Source organism: Pezoporus flaviventris, unplaced genomic scaffold (assembly GCF_033815535.1).
Source record: "Pezoporus flaviventris isolate CSIRO_AGI_PZ_B2104156 unplaced genomic scaffold, CSIRO_AGI_Pfla_v1 ptg000063l, whole genome shotgun sequence".
NCBI lineage: Eukaryota > Metazoa > Chordata > Aves > Psittaciformes > Psittacidae > Pezoporus > Pezoporus flaviventris.
In genome coordinates, this window is record NW_026892611.1 from 3,272,752 (window position 1) to 3,297,653 (window position 24,902).

At 42.9% G+C, this 24,902-nt stretch overlaps 2 protein-coding genes across 14 annotated transcripts in view; one reads left to right on the forward strand and one right to left on the reverse strand.

The window, feature by feature from the left end:
• Positions 1-10,992, reverse strand: part of SSH2 (slingshot protein phosphatase 2) — an 89,344-nt gene extending 78,352 nt beyond the window's left edge. For all 3 annotated transcript variants that reach the window (XM_061470178.1, XM_061470175.1, XM_061470173.1), the window contains exon 1: positions 10,854-10,992. In XM_061470178.1, coding sequence (XP_061326162.1) covers positions 10,854-10,916 — 63 coding nt within the window. In that variant the 5' untranslated portion in view covers positions 10,917-10,992. The remainder of the gene's footprint in view (positions 1-10,853) is intronic.
• Positions 10,750-24,902, forward strand: part of EFCAB5 (EF-hand calcium binding domain 5) — a 39,605-nt gene continuing 25,452 nt past the window's right edge. Inside the window, exons 1-5 of one of the 11 annotated variants that reach the window (XM_061470166.1) lie at positions 10,834-10,884; positions 16,495-16,578; positions 16,672-16,842; positions 19,752-20,321; positions 24,455-24,611. In XM_061470166.1, coding sequence (XP_061326150.1) covers positions 19,762-20,321; positions 24,455-24,611 — 717 coding nt within the window. In that variant the 5' untranslated portion in view covers positions 10,834-10,884; positions 16,495-16,578; positions 16,672-16,842; positions 19,752-19,761. The other 10 variants (XM_061470168.1, XM_061470171.1, XM_061470169.1 and 7 more) reach the window with 10 other exon arrangements.

Genomic DNA, 24,902 nt, shown 5'->3' on the forward strand with positions numbered 1-24,902 from the left:
AGAATATACCCTTAATTCCGTTTTCAGCCAGATCTCCTCTATACAGAGCTGTTTTTTTCAGGTCTGAAGTTATTTGGCAGTTGTCTGCAGCCTGGACCAGACTGCACATTTCTCTCTCTTTTTTTTTTAATTTTAGACTTAATGTAGCATGTACTCTCAGAAAGGTTTTACAATGCAGCCTTTTGTAGTTAACTTGCTCCAAGCTGGGCCACTGCCAGGTTGTTATCAATGACATTTTAAAGCAGATGAATGAAGTTCTTATTACGGTGACAAGCAGAATTGTGATATGGCACATGCATACACTGAAAGAAGAGAGCTTGCTATTAGTTTGTCAGGTTAATAAATAAACAGTGATTTCATGAATAAAAGCCTTTTATTAGGAAACAAAAGAACAAAATTAATATTTATAAAGCTTGAGTGGTTTAGAGCACCCTTTAAAAGAAGATTATTCCATTTCAGTCAGAGCCACCATCATGGATTAGAGATTCTTGAACACAGCTTCCCCTCCTAATTCTTACCACAGCAGTGCAACGCAGAAAACAAAGCTCTGCCTTCTGAACTGGTTCAGGCCTGTTCCAGTGCTCCTTCATGAGTGAGCTCCTCAGTCTGAGATGGACAACACTGAAGGCTCATGCCAGCAAACGTTGCTGTTACATCTTCAGGACTGCAGCTAAAGGCTGCACCTGCTGGAAGAGCTGTTGGCTCCTTATCACAGCAGGAAGTTCTCACGTTCTGCACAGCGAGCTCCTGCACCACAGACACTGAAACCCAGCCAAGAGTGACGCTGCGTGTTACCAACACTGACCGCTGTCAGGAATCAGCTGCAAATCACTTCCCATCCTCTGCCCCTAGAAAGGTTCTTCCCTAATATCCTGTCTATACCTCGCAACTGCTTCAGGGCTCTTCAGTATTTCCTACAGCATGTGCAAAGAAATGTTCGCCATCAAAACTGAGTTTAAACAGTGACTTATGTCCAGGATAACTCCTACTTCTTAACAGACAAACGAAATTCTGACAAATACAGATTGCTCCTCATCTCCAGCTGTCTTTGCATGTACTCCCTTTGGCTCAAGGCACTCTGTGCTTGTCTGTCCTACAACCAAACTTGCAAGGGTAAACTTTCAACAAGCTAAGTAGTTTTGGTTTGGGGTGTTTCAGAGGGTGTCTGTAGGAGGGATATATGTGTGTTCGGTTTGGGGTTTGTTGGGTTGGGGTTTTTTAATTCTGATTTGATTTTAAATGAGCCCGATCTCAAGTTTGGAATTAGCCAAAGCTTAAAAATCTGTCTAGCACCATTTTCTCCCCAAATAGCACCAAGATGTAAAACTTTTCCATTCTCCTCAAGGGAAAGTCAAGTTTGAACTTCCTCACTTAGAAGAAAACTAGATAGAAACTGCCCCAAAATAACTGTCTCAGGCATCTACAGTCAACACGAACAGATCTAAGTTAAACAGAGCTTCCTCCAGACAACAGCAGTTTCTGGTATATGTGTAAAAGAGAAAAATTCCACTTCAAAACCCAGAAGTGTGGGTTGCCGAAGCTTGTGGCACAGTTGTTATCTCTGCAGCATGAAGCACAAGTTGACAAGAGGGATCTGTGATATATATGTGAAAAATATTCATTTCACCCACTGAGCCTATGCAAACTCTCTCCAGTCGTACTATAAACGTTTAACTGATAACGCCTCCCTTGCCTTAAAGTTTTTATACCCATGCTACCTTTTGGGAAGGCATCTGAAAATATGCCATGTTCATAGTGGTTTGCCCTGATGATATCTTTTCTTTCCCATTCAGGAACAAAGCAGAAGCTGCACAGAAGGACAATTCCCTCCCAGCACATCACCCCCAGCCACCACCCAGTGAAGTGCAGAGGGACGCAGTGGCAGGCTGGCACAAAACCCAAGAGATATCATATTAGTATCTGATTTCCACATGCAATTTTATGCAATATTAGACTTGACCCACACTATTGGGGTAGTTGCTGTCTGGAGATTCCTTTAAGTGTTGAAATTCAGGCTTAGACATTCTATTAACTGCTTCACAACCAAAGTACTACCAAGAAGGAGGAAATGCCACAAAGCACAAAAAAGCCTAAGCTGTTGTATTTCACTTCACTTTCTGAGGTCACAAGTGTGCTACCCCACACAGCACAGCTCAGCTGAAAACAAAACCAGAGGAAACTCGTGGCACCAAAACTCACTGAATGCTACATAAGAAAAAACCACTTGTTCAGAAAGTGAATTAAGTCTTTGTCAACCCTTCTGCAATCTCAGAAGGCAGAGGGGAAGGCTGTCACTTCAAGGTTCGCACTTTACCCAGGAAGACAATGTAACATGGCAGCTGGTTAACTGTTTCATACCACATTTGGAAGCGCTGCATTTGAATACAGCGTTTACAGCATCATCTGAAGAACGTGTCCAGAGCTCTTTGCTTTAGAACTGTTTTAAACTGTTAAGGACGACAGCGGAAAGGAAAACAAACCCAGGAAGGCAACAAAGAATAATAAAGAAGAATCAATCCTTATTTCACAAACACCTTTATCTTGTCACCTGCCATTTCCTCTTGCAACGAGGTTTAGCTCCTGAGTCACTTTTCTGCTTGCCCCACAGCTACTTGTGAGCTCAATTTTCAGTGGGACACTCATTTCCTACAGAAGATGCTCCAAAACTCAGGACTACAAAAGAGAAATAGCAGACTCAAAAAGAAACCTGCTACCACACCAGGAGCAGGCCATTTCACTGACAACTGCTGACTCTGCTCAGAGCATCGACGTTTGTGAACAGAAGTTGTGCTTTTTAATTACAGTTTGCTAAGGACTGGCCCCTTCCTCCCTGAGCAAAGCCGTGGAAATACTCTGCAGACAGAGGGACAGCACTTTTCCGCACACAAGTGAAGATCAGGGGCTTTTGGTTTTAAATGTCTGGAACATGGCACTCAGGACTCTTAAACATTCAGTTGCTTCAGAGATTCGTGGGAAACTCCAGCTTCAGATGGATTAAGCCAAAGGGCTGGTCCTGCATTACGCAGGCGACTCAGACTACCTCTACTTACCAACAAAGCTCTCCTTTGGAAAGCAAAGCATTTTACCCCTGCAAGGCATAGGCCCTATCCCTCCCTCTCATCATCACACTAAAAGGCAGAGATGAAAAGCTTAGTGTTTTATTTCTGTTCCTTAAGAATCCCAATACACACATTTCTCAGACATGAGCTGTTGAAGCTAAACCAAGCCAGCTGAACAAATCTTAAAAGTTCTTGCTGCAATTTTATGTGTGGTAATTCTGTACACCAAAACAGAAGGGACACAGTAGCCGCCAGGGAGAATAATAGGACGACAGTACCTGGTGACAGGACCAGCTTTCCACATTAAAATCCATTTCCCGGATATTTAATCCAGTTAGAAGTTGAAGATAGATGTGCTGAGTTCAGTAGCTTCTGCCTTTTGGATAAGGAGGACTCAAGACTTAACAAGTGAATGCAGCATCCCTCAACAAACCCCTCATGGGGCCCTTCTTCCCCAGCTACTTCCTATTACTTCTCATCTCTTCTAAGAGAGAGAACAAACTCTTGCATTTGGAACCTGTTCCAAATTCCCTTTGGGATATCCCCACTTGTACAACAGCAAAGCCAGTTACAAGCAAACTAAGAGAAGAAACCTGCAGATTGTCTCCTGAGGAGAGAGCATCACCTATCAGCTGCTACAGCAAGTGCACTAAAACCCACTAAATAGATGAAACATGTGACTCAATGGGCCCACAGAACACAGGAGCCAGATCATGGTCTTCTGCCTTTCAGATCCTGCTTTATCTTGCCTCAGAATTGTTGGTGGTTCACCAAACTGGGGTGTGGGCAGGGGGAAGGCTGTGCAACAAGGAGCCTGGCATCACAAATCCCAGACCCTGACAATTCCTGAGATGACATCTCTAGAATTTACTTCCCAGAGATCTCCTACGCTGTTCCTCTTGCAGAACAGGGGAAAACTCAAGCATTCAAGCACCTCTTGAGGTATGGGCTTAGTACACGCACAGCACGATCTGTGCTAAACCAGCTCTTTCAAAACAGAACAGTTGAAATATTCTAATGTCTTTGATCACTTCAGTACAAGAACTTTATGTTGTGGCCTTAAGTTCCCCACTAATTTCACCTTGAAACTGCCCACACTGATGCAGGAAATTCGTTATTTCCATGAAGCCTCAGTTGAGGAGCTCTTGGGGAAGACTTAGCAAATCCAAAAGCAGCGAACAGCCACAAACACAACCTACTTCGTGAGTGCCACGTGTGGTTCCCTTGCCAAGGCCATACGAAGTTCATGTCACAGGGTATTTGCCAGGAGTTTCCTGATTGCTGGCATACACAGCAAGGGTGCGTCTCACCATGGAAGCAACAAGCTGTTTAACTGTGTGACTCATCTTACAGCAACGTTTTTTGCCTTCTGAGAGGCGATCAGCCTGCAGTGAGCAACACTGATAAGATGCATATTCAGAGCAATTCTATGCAGGGATAAGAAAAAGCTATTCACATATTCCAAACCGCATCTCCAGAAGCCTGCCCAAACACTAACTACAACACACAAACACTGTGATATTCTATTACTGTAATAAAACATTTTGCAGATGGTTGAGTGAGTGAGACAACTCACACAGCCCAACTCAAAAATGCAAAAGTGGCTTTTAGTCTTCATTTTTTAATTCCTTTAAACAGCTTCCAGCCAAAAGGTAAGAAACTCTTGTCTGCCTTAGTTAAATCACTGACTACTTCTAGTAGGTACCACCTCTTTCTTCTTCTGCTTTAAGATTTTCCTTTTATATAAAGGATATGAGCTTCACTGTCACTACCTAATAAATTAAAAGGATGTTCAGGCAAATCAGTGGCACAGAGAGGAGACTCCTCTTAAACTCACAGGCTGAACTAAACAACTTCAAGCGCTTCTGAAGCCTTCCCATCCAGCACATTCTTGCAAGAACAGCAAGAGCTTCCAGAGTGCAGATGTTCCCAGAGACAAGAAGACAGCCTCCTCGGTTCAGTAGGGTGAAGTTGCACGGTGGTACTGCAAGGATGTGGGTTGTTGTGAGTGAAGAATGAAACCTTCAGCTCCAGGCTGTGCTCAGGGAGCAGCTACACTGAGCTTAGCTGCCCAAAGGCTATTGTGGCTTTTTTTATGTTTCCCAAGACAGAACAGTTGCAACTACAGATCTCTCAGGATTCTTTTCCAGTAAATGGAAATCCTCAGGCATTACCCCTGCATGAAGGCAGCCCTCTTACACTAAAATACTTCCAGCAGATTGCTTTTTGAATGGCAGTCTCTGCTCAAAATAGCATTCTCCACTTTAGTAAACGTGTCATTGACTCTCAGAATAACTGTAGATATTACAGTACCCTGCCCTTTTCATCCTTCTTGCATTACTTAAATGGCAAGAATCAGTATTGGCCAAATAATGACTCATTAGAGCATCACAGGCTATTTGCATTTTCAAATTACAAGCTCCTTTTCAAAACACAAGAATTTATGTACTGCTGGAACTCAAGAGGTGACAACTTCAGTGTGTATTTCACTCTGATTTATATTTTGAAAGTTGCAACTGAGCTGTACAGTTGTTTGATTCAAAATGCCACAAATGGCATCATATTCAGTGGAATAAGAAAATAAGTGAAATAAAAACAAAGATGAAATTTCCCTCAACCTAAAAATGGCCATTTTAGGTCAACGCTGACCAAGTACAACAAGAAGCCTCACCTTCCCCAAGAAAAGCAGGCTGCAGCTTCTAGGCCAGCTACCATAGCTTCCTTGGGCTGGTCTTCACTGCTCAAGACACACATACTCCAAACCTGACAACCTGTAAAGCAATGCCCTAGGAAACAAAACAAATAGAAGGGGAAGGGTATGGGAGAAGTAGCTGCTAACTTCGCAAAGAAGCCTTAGACTGAGTGATCTAATGTAAAGCACAATATGAAAGAGGTATTTTATGTTCAGTACATCCTTTAGGTCAATAAGCATAGTAACAAATAGTGAAGCATATTAGACCTGACAGTCGAAGTAAGTCGTAGCCAGGTTCAAATTTACACTCCTCACAAACCAGATTAAACAAAAATGCTAGCAAAACCTCAACCACTCCACCAAACCAAACTGGTCATCATCAGTGTGGCTGTAAGGTATGAATGCTCAGAAAATAGAGACTCTTTTACTCTGCATATTTTATTTCTCTATGATTCTCAGTGAGGTTCCAATTCAACTGCCTTCTTCTTTCTTGGCTCCAAACACTGTTTGCAGCCTACAAGAGGACACAGCATCTCATGCAGATCCCTGTAAGAGCCTGGTATGTGTGTATACAATAGACAACAAATCCTCAAGAGGAGGACTGATCTTTTGTCACCAAGCAGCTTCAGCTTAGCCATCAAGCTGCTTTAGGAGGAGAGTCTCACTACATATGAATGCATTTACCCATACACAAATTATCTACAGCACGACAGCCTGGTCCTGTAGAGCTGGATAGAAACCTTCATCCTTTAAAAATACAGCATCACACCCAGGAAGAGGTAGAGCCCTCTTGTTTTTCTCTCAGGGATTTCAACAGGAGTTTGAAAGATAGGGAGGATGTTACACATCACCTCACTAAAAGAGCTTTGGTGTATCTCCCTAATAGTGACAGCTGGCAACACAGGAAATGGAGGTATCTGTAAGACACCATGAGAAGTTTGCCTAAAGCAGGAATCAGCCCATTCTTCTGGTCCACTGCCTCTGAAAATTTCAGGTTTTGGAATGAGCTATGGCTATACCTGAAAAACATCAGCTAAGGAAAACCAACAAATATCTGATGACAGCATCTTTAAATATTAGGCATTTCTATGTCTACTAAGTAGTTCATAAGATACTTCTGTTCTCCTAGCTACATTGTAGACCCCTCCAAAAATCAACTCTCCACAACCCTATACAAGCAGCAGCAGTCAAGATCTTAACTAATGAAAACCCCAAAGAAACAAACATAAAAGCAGGTTCTACTCAAAATAGACTGGACTTATCAATGACTAAGTGAACTCACAAATGCCAAACTGTTTAACAGCAATTGCAGGGCCAGGGGTAGAGAAGTTATATTTAGCTTCCCCATAAATAAGTGGGAAAATATTTTCTGTACATTCCACCAGCAAAGAGCTCTCAAGCAAAACATGACAGGGACTCCTTAAACACATTTGTACGACTCTGATTCCTGCTCAAGCTGGTCCCCTGGGATTAAGGGGGGAAGTCAAATGGCTTAGGTTTTCATTTGCTTTAAACTTTCTTTTTTTAAACTGCGCACTGTAGAACAATACCTGCAGCATATCCTTTCTTTCTGGGTCAGTCACTCCCTTCCAATGAAAGGATTTTGTCTCCGAGAGGGTAGGGAAGACAAGTGCACTGCAAGAGCACTCAGGGCCAGGTTGCCTGCCCAGCTTCTTCACTTTGCAGGACAGAGATTACAGTTGGCAAGAAAGAACCCAAAGAAAATACGCTTTCATTTTTGTTCCACTGAAATAAAGATGCTAGAAGGGAAGGATGGGAAATCCCTTGACCAGCTGTTAAGATACTGTCATGCAACACAGGAAACATGGCAGATATTGGGGAGTAGAGTCAAAGAATCTGGGGTACAGAGACAAAAAGCAACAGGTTAGATTTTTCAAACTGACCTAGCTGAGCACTGTCGGCACATTCAAGTGGCACTTGTGAACATGGTGGGTATTTCACTGCTTTTGTTCAACATGGGACTATGGTGCCCACCTGCTATAATGCAGATTTGTACTTCCAGGGCCCTTCCTTCACTTTGACTCAAGTCTTCCTCCTCCCAAAACAACCTTTTTTTGAGAAATATGGAGAACACCTGCCCCTCTTCAACTCCCTCAAACACACACATGAGGGGAAATAAAAAAGGAGATCTTATTTTGTGTTAGAAGATAAACAAAGGTTTTGATCAGCACCAAGCAGCCCCCTCTGGCTCACGCCATCTTTCCATTTCACTGTAGCACAGTCCTGCCTCCTACCATTTCCTGCTAACATGGCACATCAGAAGACAACTGTTCTGTTCAGAAGTGAAGACTGCAGTCTTACTGCTCAAAAGTGACTGCACAACCAAAGGCCACAACAGATAGAAGTCTGGACAGACAATTAAAGGAATTTAACAAGTTATCAAGTGACCAGAGGGCTGGAAATGTATAATCAACCCTTTGCACGAACTGCCCCGAAATAAATGCTCATGAGATACTCTGTGGCAAGAACAAGATCAAAACCTATAAATAAAAGCCATCCGATTTCTGAGTGATTCAGATCAGCAATTCCCCTGAATCCATAAGAGCCAATTACAACTGTTCACTTAATGAAAAAATTCAGTTTGAGGACATCAATTTCACCCTTTCTCCTTGTCTGGTAAGTTTATCTCTAAAGCAAAAAGGCATCAATTTAAGAGAATCCTTCTCTGTCCTCAAAATTCTTAGTGACCTGGAAACAGAATTAGACACAGCCATATGCTTGCACACCAACGTGCTTCTTCCTTGTCCATAAGCTGGAAGAGCAAAATTCCAGCAGTTCCCAGATAATCTTTGCTCAGAAACAGCAGGATCTCATGCAGCAAGTTAGACCCTTATACCATAACAAATATTTAGCAAGATGAGCTTTCTTTTACAGAAGTAACTTGGAGATAGAGTTATTAGTCCATACAGAAGGAAGTTACCATCAGTTTACAACAGACTGGTGGAAAACATCAAGTCCTCCTGCTGAAGACAACACTGATCTGAAAGAATGGCAAGTGTGGCAGGCTCACAGGAGCAAGGCCTAGACCAGCGACTGCCCTGTTCACAAGCCCGTCACAGATTAGGAAGGCTAACCATCTGAAATGATATCAAAAGTTTTGAATAAGGACTTTGTGAAAGGAGGAACACACTCAACAAAATCCTGCCAGGAGGATGGAGAAACAACCAACCCCAAATATTGCAAGAGGCTAAAAGGGCAGTTAAAACCCTAACATGTGGTTAGGAAGTTATAACAGGAAAAGCTGAAGTACTCAAACAATAGCAGTTAAGGGCAGAATATGATGAGTATCATTACTACTTTAGTCTGCGAGAAAACTCAGAGAATGTAGAAGTATTATGAGAACTAAAACCAGGCCAGGAAAACAGTCACAAGCTTATTTTTACTTAGGGCACCAAGAATTTACAAAGACAGCTGGTACAGAATACACCTCCGTACTATGAGACTGAAGAAAGAGAATATAGATAAATATACCAAAAGCTGCATTCTTGGGATTTATGAGGCTCTGGAAAGGGGTTGTTTTTATATTTAAAAGCTAAGCAGTGTTCAAAAACGAGTACAGTTCCTGTGTAATGCAATTGCTTGGGAAACAGCCTGGCAGTTCCAGATGGGAAAGCCTTGCAGAATACAACTAATTGTTCATACAGATCAAATATTCAGCAAAGGGAAGAGGTTATGCATTCAAGTGGGAGAAAGAAGGAAGGTGCCAAGACAGACTTACCTATTCCCTCAAGATGCCATAAATACAAGAGATGTTTGGGAAAGGGAATAGTGGAAAGGGTGAAGAAGTCAAGAGGGGGAAGCAACCTCTGAAGTAATGCAGCAGGTTAATATTTATGGCAGAGAAATGTAAGTGAAGTTAGTCTGCGTTGCTAAACAAACATACCTTAGGAGAGACATGGGAAAGGAAAAAAAAGGTGTTCTGACAGCTAAAATGCTGTCGGGGCAGGCAGGACCTGTCAAGTAGCTGATCTAGTTTCAGAAGAGGTTACCTAACACAACAAGAAATATTTTCATAGTTGGCTTCTTCATCTCCCCCCAGCAAGCAACAGGGATTTCAACTCTTTACTCCCCAAAAAGCGTTTGCAAACCAGACATAACACCAGTGCGACAATGCATGAGGCTTCTTAAGGAAAAAATTAGGTGCACAAGAGATGAAATGAAGCTCACAATATTTATTCGCATCCTTAGTTCTATTAGAAACAAGCCACACAAACAGTAGGTTAAAGTATAAGGGGTTAACATGCAAGATTTTACAATACAGAAGTACTAAAACAACAACCCGTCCCAAGTTTAAAGAGCATGGAAAGCAAGCAGCCTTTCCCAGCCTCCTGCCTCACTTCCTGATCCAGGGAACATCTGCACATCTCACCCAGAGATCTGAAATCTGGCCTTTCCCGAGCCGTCTTGGGCTTGACACAGCCTCTGCAAGATTATACATAACATCCAAGAAACAGGGGGTAAAAGAAAGAAATAACCTTAGCTCTTTGCAAAGGAAGGGCCGCGTACTGGAGATACCCAGAGGGTGCTGTCAGATTAAATCATCTTAAAACAGCCGTAGCTGAACAATGTCAGTTCGCTTCCAACGCACGCTTCCCGCCTCTCCCCCACCGCATACAACAACAAAATTAAACCGGGCGCTTTATTTAGACAGCTCCGCGCTGCAGATGGGGCAGCAGCACCTTTACACAGAGGCGTGGGGAGGGCTCTGACCAGGACCCTGAGGGAACCACCCTGACCGCGGTGCCCCTCAGCAGGCCCGGGCTGAAGGGCTCCCTCCGCACCGCTGTGGGGGCCCTCAGCCCGGGCCTGCTGAGGGGCACCGCAGCCCCTCCGCCTCTCCCCTCGCTTGTCACCAGGCCACAGCACCTCGGGGGCTCCGTTCCGAGCGGCCGAGGGCAGCGGCCGCCGCCGCCCACACGGAGCTGTCAGGACCCGGCGGGAAGAGGATGGGGGGGGGGAGAAAAGGCTGAGGTGAGAGAAGGAGAGAGGTCTGCCCCGCGCATGCGCACCGCCGCGCTCCGGACCCTAACGGCCACCAACCGCCGCGCTCCCCTCAGCGCCGGGCGGGCGGCTGGACTCACCGAGGCGCAAGGGCTGGAGGTGGCGCTGGGGGTAGGCGAGCGCTGCACCGTGACCAGAGCCATCGAGGCGCGGCGGGGCCCCGCGTCCGGCCGGCGGGGGAAGCTTTACTCCATGGTGGGAGGGCGGGGAGAAGAGGGGAAAGGGGTGGGGAGGGGGTAAGCGGAGGTGGCGCGGCACCGGCCGCAGGGGGCAGCAGCTCCGCGCGCGCCAACGGCCTCTCGCCGACTGAGGCGCGCCGGGGCTGGGCCGGCCGGGCACAATGAGGCGCCAGGGCGCATGCGCCACCTGTCAGCGCCGTCCCGCCCCCTGCAGGTTAACCCTTGGCGCGCCGGCAGGCTCCGCGCTGAGGGGAGGAAACCGGCTGGCACTGGTCTGGGATCACCTCATTCCGTGTCCCGCCTCTCTCGGCCTGAGAAAGGGGTTTGGGAATGTGTGCCGGCTTGGTTTGCCTCCCGGCAGGGTGCTCCGGCGTGTGGGACTGAGGGTGTTTTGGAATCCCATCCTACAGGGAGCACTCGGGGTGTGTATGGCACCGCACTGGGTGATTCTGGCCTCAGTGCTCACGCACTGTAGCTTTTCTTTGGGTTAGGGAGCAATAGTAACTCTTAATGTAATGGAAACGGCATATAACACCTATTTATACATCAGTGAACAACCTCCAACACCAAAAGAGTGAGAGGGAGCTGGGCTGGTTCAGCCTGGAGAAGAGAAGGCTCCTGAAAGGGGAGACCTTAGAGCAGCTCCAGTGCCTAAAGGGGCTCCAAGAAACCTTTGGGCAAGGGCCTGTAGGGACAGGCCAAGGGGAATGGCTTTAACCTGCCAGAGGGGAGACTGAGCTGAGCTCTTAGGCAGAAGCTCTTCCCTGTGAGGGTGCTGAGGCACTGGCACAGGGTGCCCAGAGAAGCTGTGGCTGCCCCATCCCTGGCAGTGTTCAAGGCCAGGTTGGACACAGGGGCTTGGAGCAAGCTGCTCTGGTGGAAGGTGTCCCTGCCCGTGGCAGGGGTTGGAGCTGGAGGAGCTTTAAGGTCTCTTCCAACCAAAACAAGCCTGTGATTCTATGAAAAAGCAAGTCTAATAAGTATAAATGACGTTTTAAGCATTCAGCCATCCCCAGAAGGCAATACTGATTGACAGCTTGGGTTTTGAGGCAAAGGGCCAAACGCTATTAAGCTTCATTTGTTTCGCACTTTCAGCCTCGTGCTGCTGAATTCATGGGAATGTTGGCAAGGGGGTAATTGGGATCAGGAATTGTCTTGGGCATCTAATGACAAAACTACACATGATAAACAGGAGCCATTCTAAATATTAAACAGGACAAACTTCGTTGCAAAAAAGTGTGTATTGACCCACAGATTCCTTTTAAGCAGCTTTCATCTATTCCTCAGGGCTGTAGGGGACTTTAAGTAAATTTAAATACCAGAGAAGCTGCATGGTAGCTCTCTAGGTGATTCCCCAGAGCCCTGCAGTCAAAGTAATTAGAGAGGCTCCTGTAGCTGGGCTGCACTGCAAGGAAGAAGTCAGGGTTGCTAATGAGGCATTTTGCCTCCTGGTGGTCAAGAGAGGATGAAGGACAGGCTCCCTAAACTGGTCTAAAATTGAGCTTACAGAACTGCACAGCAAGCCAGGATCTTGAACATGAAGGAGTCCGAAAGAGCCACCAGTAGGATCCAAGAGTGTGGGGAGAATAAGTAAAACCTGTAGGTAAACAGAGAGCCATTGTCCTGATTTTTACAGCCATCACGTTGGTATTTTGGAACACAGTATTTATGGAAAGTATTTATGCCTACAGCACATTCTGATTTATGGCACAGAAGTCAAGAAAATGCCTTCCAGACCCCTTTTAAATTAGTATCCCTCACGTTCTGAATATTCCACAACTTCCCAATAAAACAATATCTTTTTCTGAGCAGCCTCTTGCCAGGACCTCCCCCCCCCCCCCCCTTTTTTTTTTTATTAAATGCTTTATCCTTTCTGTGGGCAAATCTGCAATGCACATGTGAGTTTGGTGTATCTGAACAGTAGATACAGATTGGCAAAGGCCATTCCCAATAAAAACATCTTTCTGGCATTCACATAAAGCAAGCTGCAAGTTTGGGGAGCAGAAGGACTGTTCTGTGCTTGTGAGTTGTACATACCAGATATTTTCATACTTTCAAATAACACAGCAGGACCAGAAGGCTGTTAGGTGTGGCTATGGAAAAAAAAGCTCTATCTGTAGATAGAACAGAACTTCTTTCCTATCAATATTTGCTATTAATCCAGGTATAACTAAACTGCATAAAGTGTATTTTCCAGACCATATTAGTCAGCTTTTTATTTAGTTTCTGCCCAGTTGAACAGAAGTAAAAGGTTAGCTAAGAATGTTATGGATAAGCAGTACAATGAAGCACATGGGAACCTTTTTATTGTCAATTACTTTAAAGATATTTAGGTTTTCTGCTATATTCACTGTAGCTGCTTTTTGCTATATTTTACTCAAATATGGTGTTTGTTCTCCCAACTCCTCTTTTCTGTCTGACTTATTTTCTGTGAAACTGAAAAAGTGCTTTTTCTCCTGGCAAAGCACTTCTTTCTTTCAGTTAAAAATGATCCTGCATCACTTAAGTAGTCCCTTGGAGAGGTTTTGGGAATGTAAGAAGCATGGACTCAAGTACTTTGTGTCTGCTACGTACTGGTTATGCAAAGCATGGTGAAGCTTAGTAGAAAGAGATTCTTTGTGGTCACCAGCCACCCTTTTGAGGTGGTAGCCAGATATGAAGCTATGCTGCTGTAAAGTTTATGTCATAATTTCAGTGAAGGCAGGAGTCACTTTTGAGGATGGGAAGGGTTTTTCTTCTCTGGCATATGACAGGACTCTCAATGCTATTCATCTTTCTCTAAAGTACAATATCTAGGCTGTTAGTTTGTTTCATGCAAATGGATTCCTGCAAATACAGGGCTGCTTCAAGGCGTGTGGCTTCTGCTGAATACATCTGCAGTGATGCGGAGGATAGGTGGAAGCCCCCAGGTGCCCAGACTTCCAGCAGTTTCCTCCCTTGGGACTGGTATTTCACTCTGGGTTTTGAGTAACAGGCATGCAGGGATTACTCTCAATAAATGATTATTTAAACCAGCTTCTGAAATTGACTTTTGTGTAATTTTCATATATCCTGTAGCTCTTCCAGGTATTTGAACAGCAAACCCTTTTTAAAAACATTTACCGAGAGTAAATAATGGAGTTGCTATCTATAGCTCACTAAAGGTCCAACATTTCACTTGCTAACTACAATAATCACAGATCGCAGTTGTTCTCTGAGCCATTAGAAAGGTATAATCTGCATGTGCAATGCTTTTTAGCAGCAGAATTTCAATGTGAGTTGGAAGCTAAAAGGCAGATGAATTCTGATTGAAAAGAGCAATTAGAGGGCAGCCTGTGGTCACAGCGTCATGGTTGGTACAAAGAAGAGATTTGAAGCCTGTGGCCTTATTCCTTCCTGTGCTGAAAGCGCTGTGGTCAGCACCTGCAGCTTTAGCCCCATGTGTCATTTAAAGCTTTACATGAGCTGGTTTTGCACATGTTTCCCAAACTGACTGTTTTCTGTAATACACTGCAAACATTTCTCTGGCTAAAACAACTTATGATTACTACATGTCAGGGCTTTTATTGCATAATCTTGGCATCAGCTGCAAACAGCAACAGTGTGCTCCCAAAATGTATCTTACACAGAAACCCACCAAATCGATGGAAGAGGCAATTGCAGCAAAACATCTGTGATGACATATTCAGCCCATTATTTTGTCAACAGTGTAAGAATTTGATGGCATAATAAAAGGATACACTTTGCTTAGCAAAAACATTTAGGGGATAACAGCCCAGTTAAATAGGGTGTGATTGAAGGTTTGCTTAGCCCATGGGATTGCACTTCCAGGGAAATAAAAATAGAGCCATTGTGATTCCTCCTTCCAAGTTATGTTTGTTTGGAGGGTAAAAAAATCACTTTAAGAAAAGGGAGAGCATTTTTTAAATAGATGTTTCAGACTGAAAAAAAAAGAAAGTTTGGTAAATTAATTATAATACCAACAGAATGCTGAAGTGCAAAGGGGAAAAGCAAACCCACCTGGGAGAAGAGATAACGGGAGTTAATCATGTGCAAGCTGCTCTGAGGAAAAAAGTGCACAATCCAGCTTAAAGCCTCATTTAAATTATTCCTGTGCACTAATTTTCTGCTTCATTTTCTTGACATAATTGATGCAGTCCTTGGAAGTACACTGCAATGAGCTTATTTCCTTCTGGTAGATGTTGTTTCAAGTAAATAGCAAAGAAGTGATAGTTTATTACAGCATATTTTTGACATGAAAGTTGACTTATATGTGTTTTGTGTTTTTTTTCTTTTGTGCTGTTTCCTCTCTGCAAGCAAATACTGAATTGTAAACTCAAGTCAGTATTGTAGTGTCTATGGCATGTGAATGCACTGGTAAGCTTGGCATTCCAGTGGTATTTGAGAGTGTCCAGAAGGAAAAGTTTTCAGAGACATGTAGCACAGATGGCCAAAAGTATCTATAGAAGCTACAACCATACAAATTGTTTCTGAAATATGTACAGGAGACCATAGAGGGAAATAAATGTTGCTGGGTAGGAACACCAGGAGTGTCCTACTTTCCAGAAAAGACAGTCTAAAATTGATACAAAAATTGAGGGTTTTGACTGTCCATCAAAGTACAATTGTTATTGTGATTTCTGAGCAACTTTCCTCCTTGTAATAACCCTGCACACAGCATGAACACTTTCTAACTTCTATGGCAAGGCTTAGGAACAAAACTAAACCTTTTTCAGAGCAGAATAAATATTGAACTGGGTTTATCTAGGGACTCCGGTGCATGTCATATTTAGCTAATTCCAATTCCAGTTTTACAAATTACTTATTATTTACTGTGGTGTTGTGGGTGCTGTAATAAATAACAAGTGACTTGACAAAGATGACAGAGAATGAAACAGTCTGCAATTAAAAATCCAGAGTTCCTAAGCTAGAGAACAAATGTAACTGACAGGAACTCTATTAGATTTTGGGAAAATTCTGTTATTTTTATTAAACCTCCTCTATTTCATGGTTTCTAACAAGTTCAGCTGTCCCATAAAATGGAGAATAATACTCTGCTAGAGGGCGAAGCTGTTCCATTGACAGATGCCGTAGCTAAAGTCACAGTTCAGTTTTCCTGCAGGTAGACAACCCAAAGATTATGCCTCTCCCAGTGCAAAATAGAAAGAAAGAAACAGCATTAGATAAACCTTGTTTCCTGGCAGATTGTTCCATAAATTTCTCAGTTGGAAGTTCTGAGTATAACACAAAGGAAATCACTAAGCAGGTGCCTGATTCACAGTAGCATAAAAGAGTGCAGAATGGCTGTTGTAGATGTTTTTGTCTTTTCCCTTCTCCTTTCCCCACATTGTATGTTATTCTTCAAGAATATAGGAGAAATTATGGAAGATGATTCATCAAATTCCTGTAGATTCAGGTTTAAAAGCAGTCTAACAAAATGGCACCCTTATTGGTGCTGTGCATGCCTTTCCTCAGGGCTGCTTCAAAGTGACACAGTTCTTTCCAATAAAGAGCCTGAAAATGATTAAATTGAGTTTGTAATGAATTTCTTTTTATCTCTCAGAGTTTCACATCTGGTTAATGCAGTCCTCAATTCAGCTTGGAATGGACTTGCTTGTTCTGGACTTTGTGAACCTTGAAGCTGAAGGTAAACCTCCTGTCACTGGGCACCTGTGGATTCTCTATCTGTGCCCTAGTGTTGTCTGTTGCTATTCATAGTCTTTTCTGGTTTTATTTTCAGTCATGTGATGCAATGATCTAAGTTCAGTACAGAAGAGTCTGTTGGGCTGCCAAAGCCCAAAGACAACCTACAGCAATTCTGAGTCGTGGAAGACACATAGCAACCTTTGGGATTATTGCTTAGCAACTGCAAACACAGAGGAGTAAAACTCACAGCCCGGCTCCACAGCAGGTCTGAGAAATCCCTAATTCACTTCAAGATTTTTAAGGTTGTGAACAGATGGGCATATATTAAATTCCAGTTCATTTGCAAAGCCACTTTGAAAGCAGGAAGAATAAGATTTAGTTTGATACCTGCTCCAAAGGTAAGAAAAACAGTTCTTCAAAGCTTCATGAAGCAAAAGAGAACGTCTTTTTATATTGTAATTGTATTGAAAAGGAAATCATGTATAAAAGGGTATTGGGCTCTTTGTGCTTGGTGAGATAAACATGCTCTGTGAAGCACATTAAGGAAAGGTAAAACTATTTCTGAGCGATAGAGCATCAAAGAGATTATACTCTGGTTTTGAAAGTACTTTTGTAACTCAAACATCTCTAAAATATTTACCTAGACAAACTTTAGTCTTTCCTGGCCCTATCCCACCCAACAAAATCCCCTAACAGAATAACAATGAAACCGTAAGAACCTTATTTATGAGCAGATTTGGGGTTTGTACAGAAAAGGGAGAGATAATCTTTTTCTACCTGCAGGGATTCCAGCAAGAATATTTCTCTCACAGAAAAGGAGCCAGGGAAGTGGCATCCTACTAAATAATGAAAAGCTTATCTTGCCTTCAGCTTGAGCAAAGGCTTACAGGAAACTTTATATCACATTTCAAATTTCCTAGGTGTTTCTATAGCTTGCATCTGTGCACCATCCTTATTGTTACTTGAACAATCAGGCCTCTACTTGGGCATGTCACAAGCCAAATTCTCAACTAATGTTAATCAGCACTGAAGTTTATGAGCTGGTGTTTTACACAAACTGGAGGTGTGTTCCTGTAATCCTCAACAAATTCCAAGTTTCAGGGCCTGATGCTAGCACTCCTTTGTTGTTAACAGGTATGTGCTGTTTGTATGTTCTTCCATACCTTCGTTATCTGTCCTGCATTAAAGGCGTGGGCATAGTTCTCTGTGCTCTGCTTCCATTCTTGGCATAAGGTGAATGCCATGGAATTGAGATAGAACAGTCACCCTGAGTTGTTTTTTGTTTTATTTTGTTCAGAGACATAGAGATACTTTATAAATATTTGGTAATCCTCAAAATCATCCTAACAAATGTAGAAAATCTATTCATCATTCTTTGGAATTGGGCACCTCATAAAGCAGAGTGCAGTTGTCACTTCAACACTGCACAGAGACTGCAGAGCGGTTTCATAAAGGATGTTGAAAAATAACGTAAGTATTTGAAACTGCTAGAAGGTTTATTTTGGCACAACAAAACCAGTTGATTTGGAATATGACCAGGACATTTGGTTAACACCCTGCTTTAAACCAGAAAGAGTCTGATTTTACAACTGATTGAGGGAAACTCACCTAAGCAAGGAACTATTTGCCTGGGTTGACTGGTTTCCTTTTCTACCATTGTAAATCTGGACTCCTTTACAGCTCATGTCCTCTGGTGGCAAGACCAGCTCTCATCTTAAAACCCTCTGTGTGGGTCAGGCAGGCAGCTTGATCCATAAATCCATCTCCCTCCCTAACAGGTAATCATCTTTGAAAACAAATTACCAGCAGACGCCAATAAGTGCATCAAGAAAGCAGACACAGAAATTTAGTGCTGTGAAGCATCCTACCTGTTCAAGCAGCATTTGGACTCAAACAGTGGTTATGAGCTAGAAGGTGAACATATTAGTAATTACATTCGTGCGTCAAGAGGGTTGTAGATCACATGTATGCATTTCCTGGAAGGCTGAACTCTCTTCAGAACAGCTACAAATGCTTAAACATGAAGAGCAAAACGTATCAAAAGCAACAGTACTGCTACGGATACTGAAAGGCCTTGGTGAAAAGCCCTTTTAAATAAGAGCTTGAAAAGTTCAGAGTGGAATTTCATCTTTAATTTGGAAAGGCATTAGGCTCTCTCTGTTAGTATCACCCTTGCCTTGCTGTTGTTTAACACTGACCTGGGGTTTTTGCAGCATGCTGGTGTTTTTGCGTGCTCAAGTAGTTGGGCAACATTCTGCTCCATTCCGTATTCATAAATCCCATTACAGATGCAGACAGTGATGTGTGGAGACCCACCAATAGTTTTCAGATTGTGCCTTGTGAGCAACACGGTTTCTTCCTGATATTTCACAGAATGAACATTTTGAGAAGAAAACAGTGGAGTTTGGGACACTGTAAAGGAGATATCTGCAACTTTGTGTAGGTCTGTCTCTTACAGAATAATCTACAAGATTAAGTGCTTGTGAACAGCTTAATTACAGAGTTGATGATATAGAGTTTCCCTTTCTGTGGGAGCTCTTCTGACCCATACACCTGTGTCCTCATTACCTGAACAAAATGTCCAGAGGGAAAAATAGTTGTCAAAGTTGAAATGAAGTAATCTGTGGGACAGGCTTCCTCACTGTTTTTTCACAGCAACAGAAAAGATGAAACAGAAGATGTGGAGAAATCTTGTTCCCAGGTATCTGGTATCTTCCATTACTTGCTTCCTTTGTCTCACACCCATTGGATTTCCTGGAGGCATGGAATGGAACCTAAACAGAAATAATGACACTAAGGGTAAGAGGAATTTACTAGTTGGAACTGGGGGACAAGATTTCTGAGTACTGTTCACCACTGGGTTTCTGAGTTTTTAAGTGACCTGGAATTAATCACTTCTGTGTCTCAGTTTCTTCTCCTCCAAGAAAGGAACACACTTATTTGGTTTCTCTGTCTCCAAGGGCCATTGTGATACATAATTAATCTTTATAAATCATTTAATGATCTTTGAAGTGAAGGGGCTGTATTTATTTAAGAGTACAAAGCAGCAGTAACAGAATGAAAAAGGAATGTAGAAAAAGAATATTACTCAATTCCTAACAATAGAGTCATCTTTTAGGACACTGTTGCATCTTTTGGCATTGTATAACCTGCTGCTTCTGTTCTGTGTCACAGCTATTGAAGGATGGCTGTTCAGCCAGCAGCAGCCCAAACTGCAGGTCTGCAACATCCCAAGCCTGGAGGTGAGAATATGACTGCCGCAGAAATGAAGAGAAAACAGGGGAATGATGAGCTGCCATGTCTTAATATTTATGCTCTGTGGAAAGAGTGCCTTTATAAAAAGGTACAGCAGAGGTGTCTGAGTCTGCAGGACACAAAAGTGAAGATGGTTCGTGAGCAAAAGGTAAAAGAAGAAAAGGTAAATAAGAGAGAACCCTGTGACTTGCTGTCCAGAGAGTGGTTCAATAATGAGAAGGTGTCACTAGACACTCGTATCTATCTGCTTGAAAAACTCCTACCTACATTAATCCCAGGAATTGAAAAACTGTTAATGGAAGTGGAAAGAAAGAACGTGCTTGCAGCGGAAGAGCCAACCCAGTTCAATCCCTTTATCTTCCTTGGTGAATATCTGATGAGACATAACCCCCGGTATGGCATTCCTGCAAAACCAGGCCCATACCTGAGAGGATTGAAGGTGGTCACAGAGGAGCTAAAATCTGAGATGGCTGGTACAGCATCGGAGAGGTGAGAGAGCTGAAAGTGTGGCTAGTCACACAAGCAGAGCTGGTGTCTTGCAGTGGTGTGGCTGCAGCCTGGCTGATACTGTAGAACAAAATGAACTTTGTGGAGTCCGGTGCCAGCAATGGCAGTTGTCTCTCACAAAAATCTGAGAAGCAGCACAAATGCCAGAACATTTCACACAAAAAGAGACACCAGTTATTCCTGTTTAAAGCAATTTTCTGCCCTTCACAAGTATGCAATTCCTCTTTAGACACTATCTTAATTATATGTGTGGAATGCAAACTGCTTTCAAGCTGGTCTAGGTTAGTGACAGCAATTCTTTAGAGCAGGTGCTAGTATCGAAGGTCCATGGACTCTTCAGATCAGTTCTTTTATATTCTTCCAAACTTAATACAAAGAGAACCTTTTTTTCCTCCTTCAGGATGATTTCACCAAACCAACAACAATATTGTCCTGGTACATTGTAGAAGCTCCTTCTCCTGGGATTTTTACTTAGGCTTTCCTTCCAGATTCTTTTTTGTATTTTATTATGTTGCTTATTCCTGGGGTGTATTTAATCTGCTGCTTTACTCAGATATGTAATTAATATTGGAAGGGGGTTCCATGGCATCTTATAGTATGCTATGGTTAGAATAGGAGTGCATTAGCTGAAGAATAATGGTTACATTGTCATTGCTTTATTGAGACAAATGCAGAATTGAACATTTGTGTTTGCAGATGATCCAGAGGTGATGGTGAATGATGGCAAAATTACTCATGCGCTACCAGATCATTTTATTCTGTATTTGGGTTTGTAGAATACTGACTTCTATTTGAACGGCTGTCTCCTATTTGCATAAATAGTACATAGAGCTTGAAAATTGGTTTCAAGCTTTCAGTGTCAGGAATTAGGGAAGTCAAATGTTGACGTGTCTTATACATAAACTCTAAATGAAGATAACTGAAGTTTCAGTATGAAAATGAATAAAAGACCATATTAAATCTCTCTCTACTGCTCTGAGCTTCTGTCTCTCAGCATTTCTAGTCCACATACTGTTACAGTTCATAGGAACATGCCTTGTGTGGATACAGCCAAAGCAGTGTCATGAGTGAATTGTATACAGTCCCCTCCTTTTCCCCCATGGGTAGAAATAATTGTGAATGACTGATTGTGGTCAGCATGTAAGAGCTCAGCTTTTTGTTTTTTTCTTCTTAAGCAGACATAGAGGAGAACAACCAAAGCTGGGAAAAGATTTTCAGTTATATTTTCTATTTTTAAATGCTGGTCCACTGAAACAAATGATCTGGGGAAATACCTGCTTTTTCAGTGAGCTTTACTCAACCACACACTGTTCTGGGGGATTTTGATGATGCCAGCCTTGCCAACACCTTTTCTGGATGCCGGAACCTCAGAACCATGTCTCACTTTCATTTTGCAAAAGAAGTTGAATTAAAATACAGAACATTTCCTGACATTTTGGGTTGCTTTTTGGTTTGGTTTTGGGAGTGTTCTTAGTTTTGTGGTTTGGTTTGGGTTTTTTACTGCTAAAATATTCTTGGCTTTCATTGTGAATCAGAGCATATTTCTGGAATGCTCAGGTTTTCCTGTAGAATGCAAAGTGTTGGCTACTGGTGACATGTTGTCTTGGTCTTGGCTGTTAAATCCATGTTTACACTTGGAGACAGGTTCTCAATTTGTAGCTATCAAAGCTGATGCAAAGGAAGTGACTATCAAGACTTGTAGAAATAAATCTCTCCATAGACAGCGCTGCCACAGGGGGTTATGTAGCCATAGCAGGTTTTGCGTATCAGCTGGTAGTAGTGTCATGGGATTTGCATTCACAGCAGCTCAGGATTTACATATTTGTGATGGCTGTATTGTGGGATTTGCATCAGATTCTTAAACCCCATCAGCACAGAGGATTTTACTGACAGGAGATGCTGGTCTGTGCTCAGAATCGCTCACATAAGCAGCAGGAAGATGAAGGGTAAAATTCTGGTCCCAATGCAGCTCCTGGGAGCCTTGACATGACCTTCAGGAAAGGCAGGATCTCACCACAGGTTTCTGTCTAAATTTCAGTGAGTTCTCTCAGGCTTCCTCCACTCTCTCCTTAACTGCCACCAGACAGGAGAGCAGATGGGAGAAATTCCATATCCAAATGGACTGGTACCTGAATTAGAGACTTTATTTGTCCAGGGATGGTAGTCCTTCAGTCTGAGTCACCATCCCTGTGTGGGAGTTAGGCGGCTGTCTTCCTGAAGAAACATGTTTCATTCTGCAGGGAGAAGTCACCCTCGCTGCCATCTCATCCTTCTGGAAATGTCTAATCCTGGAATGAGCTCACATTGAAATGGGTGCCCAGCATTGATCTGCTGTGATTGTCTAGGGGGGGAACATCTTGTCCCATACCAGGGACACCAGGCAGAGAAGGCAGCAATTTGGTGTTTTAGGACCCTAGAAGTAAAGGCAAAACTGCAGCCCAGTGCGGGTGCAGCACACAAGGAAAGGTGCGCTGGGTACTGCCCAAATTAATCACCAAAGCACGGTGGCAACTCCCAGCACAGCCTTAGCTCTGCCTTCAGTTTGCAGACCACTCCTGAGGAGGAGCTGCAATGGTCCAGAAATGGTCTGGTTTTCTCTTTCTGTTTGTAGCATACATTGGAGAAAAATGTGTTAGTGTGGTTAGTGTGGTACCTGCTACATACCTCCTCTTTGCTGTGTCCATGAAGGAGTCAGGAGATAGGAAATTGTTTTCCCCTTCCCCTGCTATCAAAGTGCCAGAGGCTGCATTGCCTCAATCAGGACTTGTGCAATGCCCACAACTGGTGAAGGAACCCAGTTATTCATTAAGAAATCTCTGTGATAAGTAGCAACAAAGAACAAGTACGAAGTGATAAAACTGTGATCCGAGTGTGCTGCTGTAAAAAGTCAAACAGGCCTTTCTAAATATAGCAGTGGTTTATCATTTCTAGGATGACCTGTAGCAACAGAAGAGATCAGACAGGATCAGCCCATCTTCACAGTATGTGAAACACAGGGGAAGAAGGGAGCAGAAATCATTAGTTAAAATATAGTTTCTGTGCTCGTGTGTTCTCAGGTACAATAGAGGAGCAACTCCCCTTATCTGAGTATTACAGAGGGTGTAAGTGCCACAGAGGTGAGCAGTGCAGCTGCTGAATGCAGAGAGGTTCCAGCAGTCTCCATGACCTGGAACTCTTCTCTCCATATGAACTAATCCTTTGGCTTTAAGCATATTGACCTTCCTGAAGGCTTTTTTTTTTTTTCATTTCATAAATGAACACAGTCAAAACCAAAGCAGATCAGTTCTACAGGATCAATTGATTCAGTTCTTCTGTTGTGCAAAATGGAGGATTGGGAAAAACATGGCTAGGTGATGAGAGAAGCAAAGAAAAGGGAAGGAAGAAGAAAGGGAGGCATTTTTAGTCCAAGCTTGCAAACAGTATGTTCAAAATGACAGAGAGGTTGGGGTATTATCCCTGTCCTAAGGCAGAAAGGACTTTATTGTGGGAGACTGCTTAAGAAATTTCATTGAACATTGTTCTTTGCCAGTGAAGTGCTTATGTGAAATTGTGCTTAGGCTTTGAGACAAATGCAGACTGATGCAATTCTGTTGGTAAATCAAGCGTAGCAAGATTAGGCACCTCTCTTCCTGCTAAAATTAGAAGGTGAAGGACATCTACACAATAAATGATTAATGCCATTATAAGTGTGAAGGTAAAAATTATTGCTGTTGAAACTACACAAACTAGGGTTGCTGTACAGATGATTTTCCTTTAAATGTCTACCATATGCTCTACAAGAAGCTCTCTCCACACACACATCTGACGCAGGTTATTTCTTCAGATTCATAGTACACTTGATTTCAGGAGATGATACTTGTCAATATAAATACTCTCACCTCCTTGGAGATTCCCTCTGAAAACACAGGTTACTATTATCTAGTCCAGTAGTTACACTAGTAATTTTGTGCCTCAAACGTCAAATATGTCTTTGGACAAAAAACCTGCTTGTATTAGAAGGACAAGTATTTCAGTCAGAAGTTATTTCCTTTCCTTTTGTTCTTCAGGGTAGGCTTAATCTAGCTTAAATATGATTATGATGGTATCTTTCTAAACCATATTCCCGTGTCCTACAGGCTGGCCAGGATGAAGGCTGAGGCAAAGGTCAAACGTAAGGAGAGGGAGGAATTAGAAAATATGAAGTCTCAGGTGAAACTGATGAGAAAGGAGGCACTGGCAATTCAGTTCGAAGAGTGGACAGTGGACGTCAGTGGCAGAATACCAATTGCACTGGTAACTAGGAAAGATTCTTGTTAACATAGTGCTATGATTGTTCCAGGAGGAAAAGGAAGACTGTGATAGTGGCATCTGCCCTGGCATGGCAGCATGGAGCATAAGGATAGGCAATGGCTCTGCCATCCCTTAAGGTCAGGATGCAGGTTGTTGTCTACCTCTTAGCCCCACCGAGCCCTGATTCCCTATGAACACGTGGGAGAATTGCAGTGCGTTCTCCACACAGTTCCTGGGAAGCTAAATACCCCCTAAGGTACTTAGGCAGTCCTGAGGCTGGGGATACATACCTCA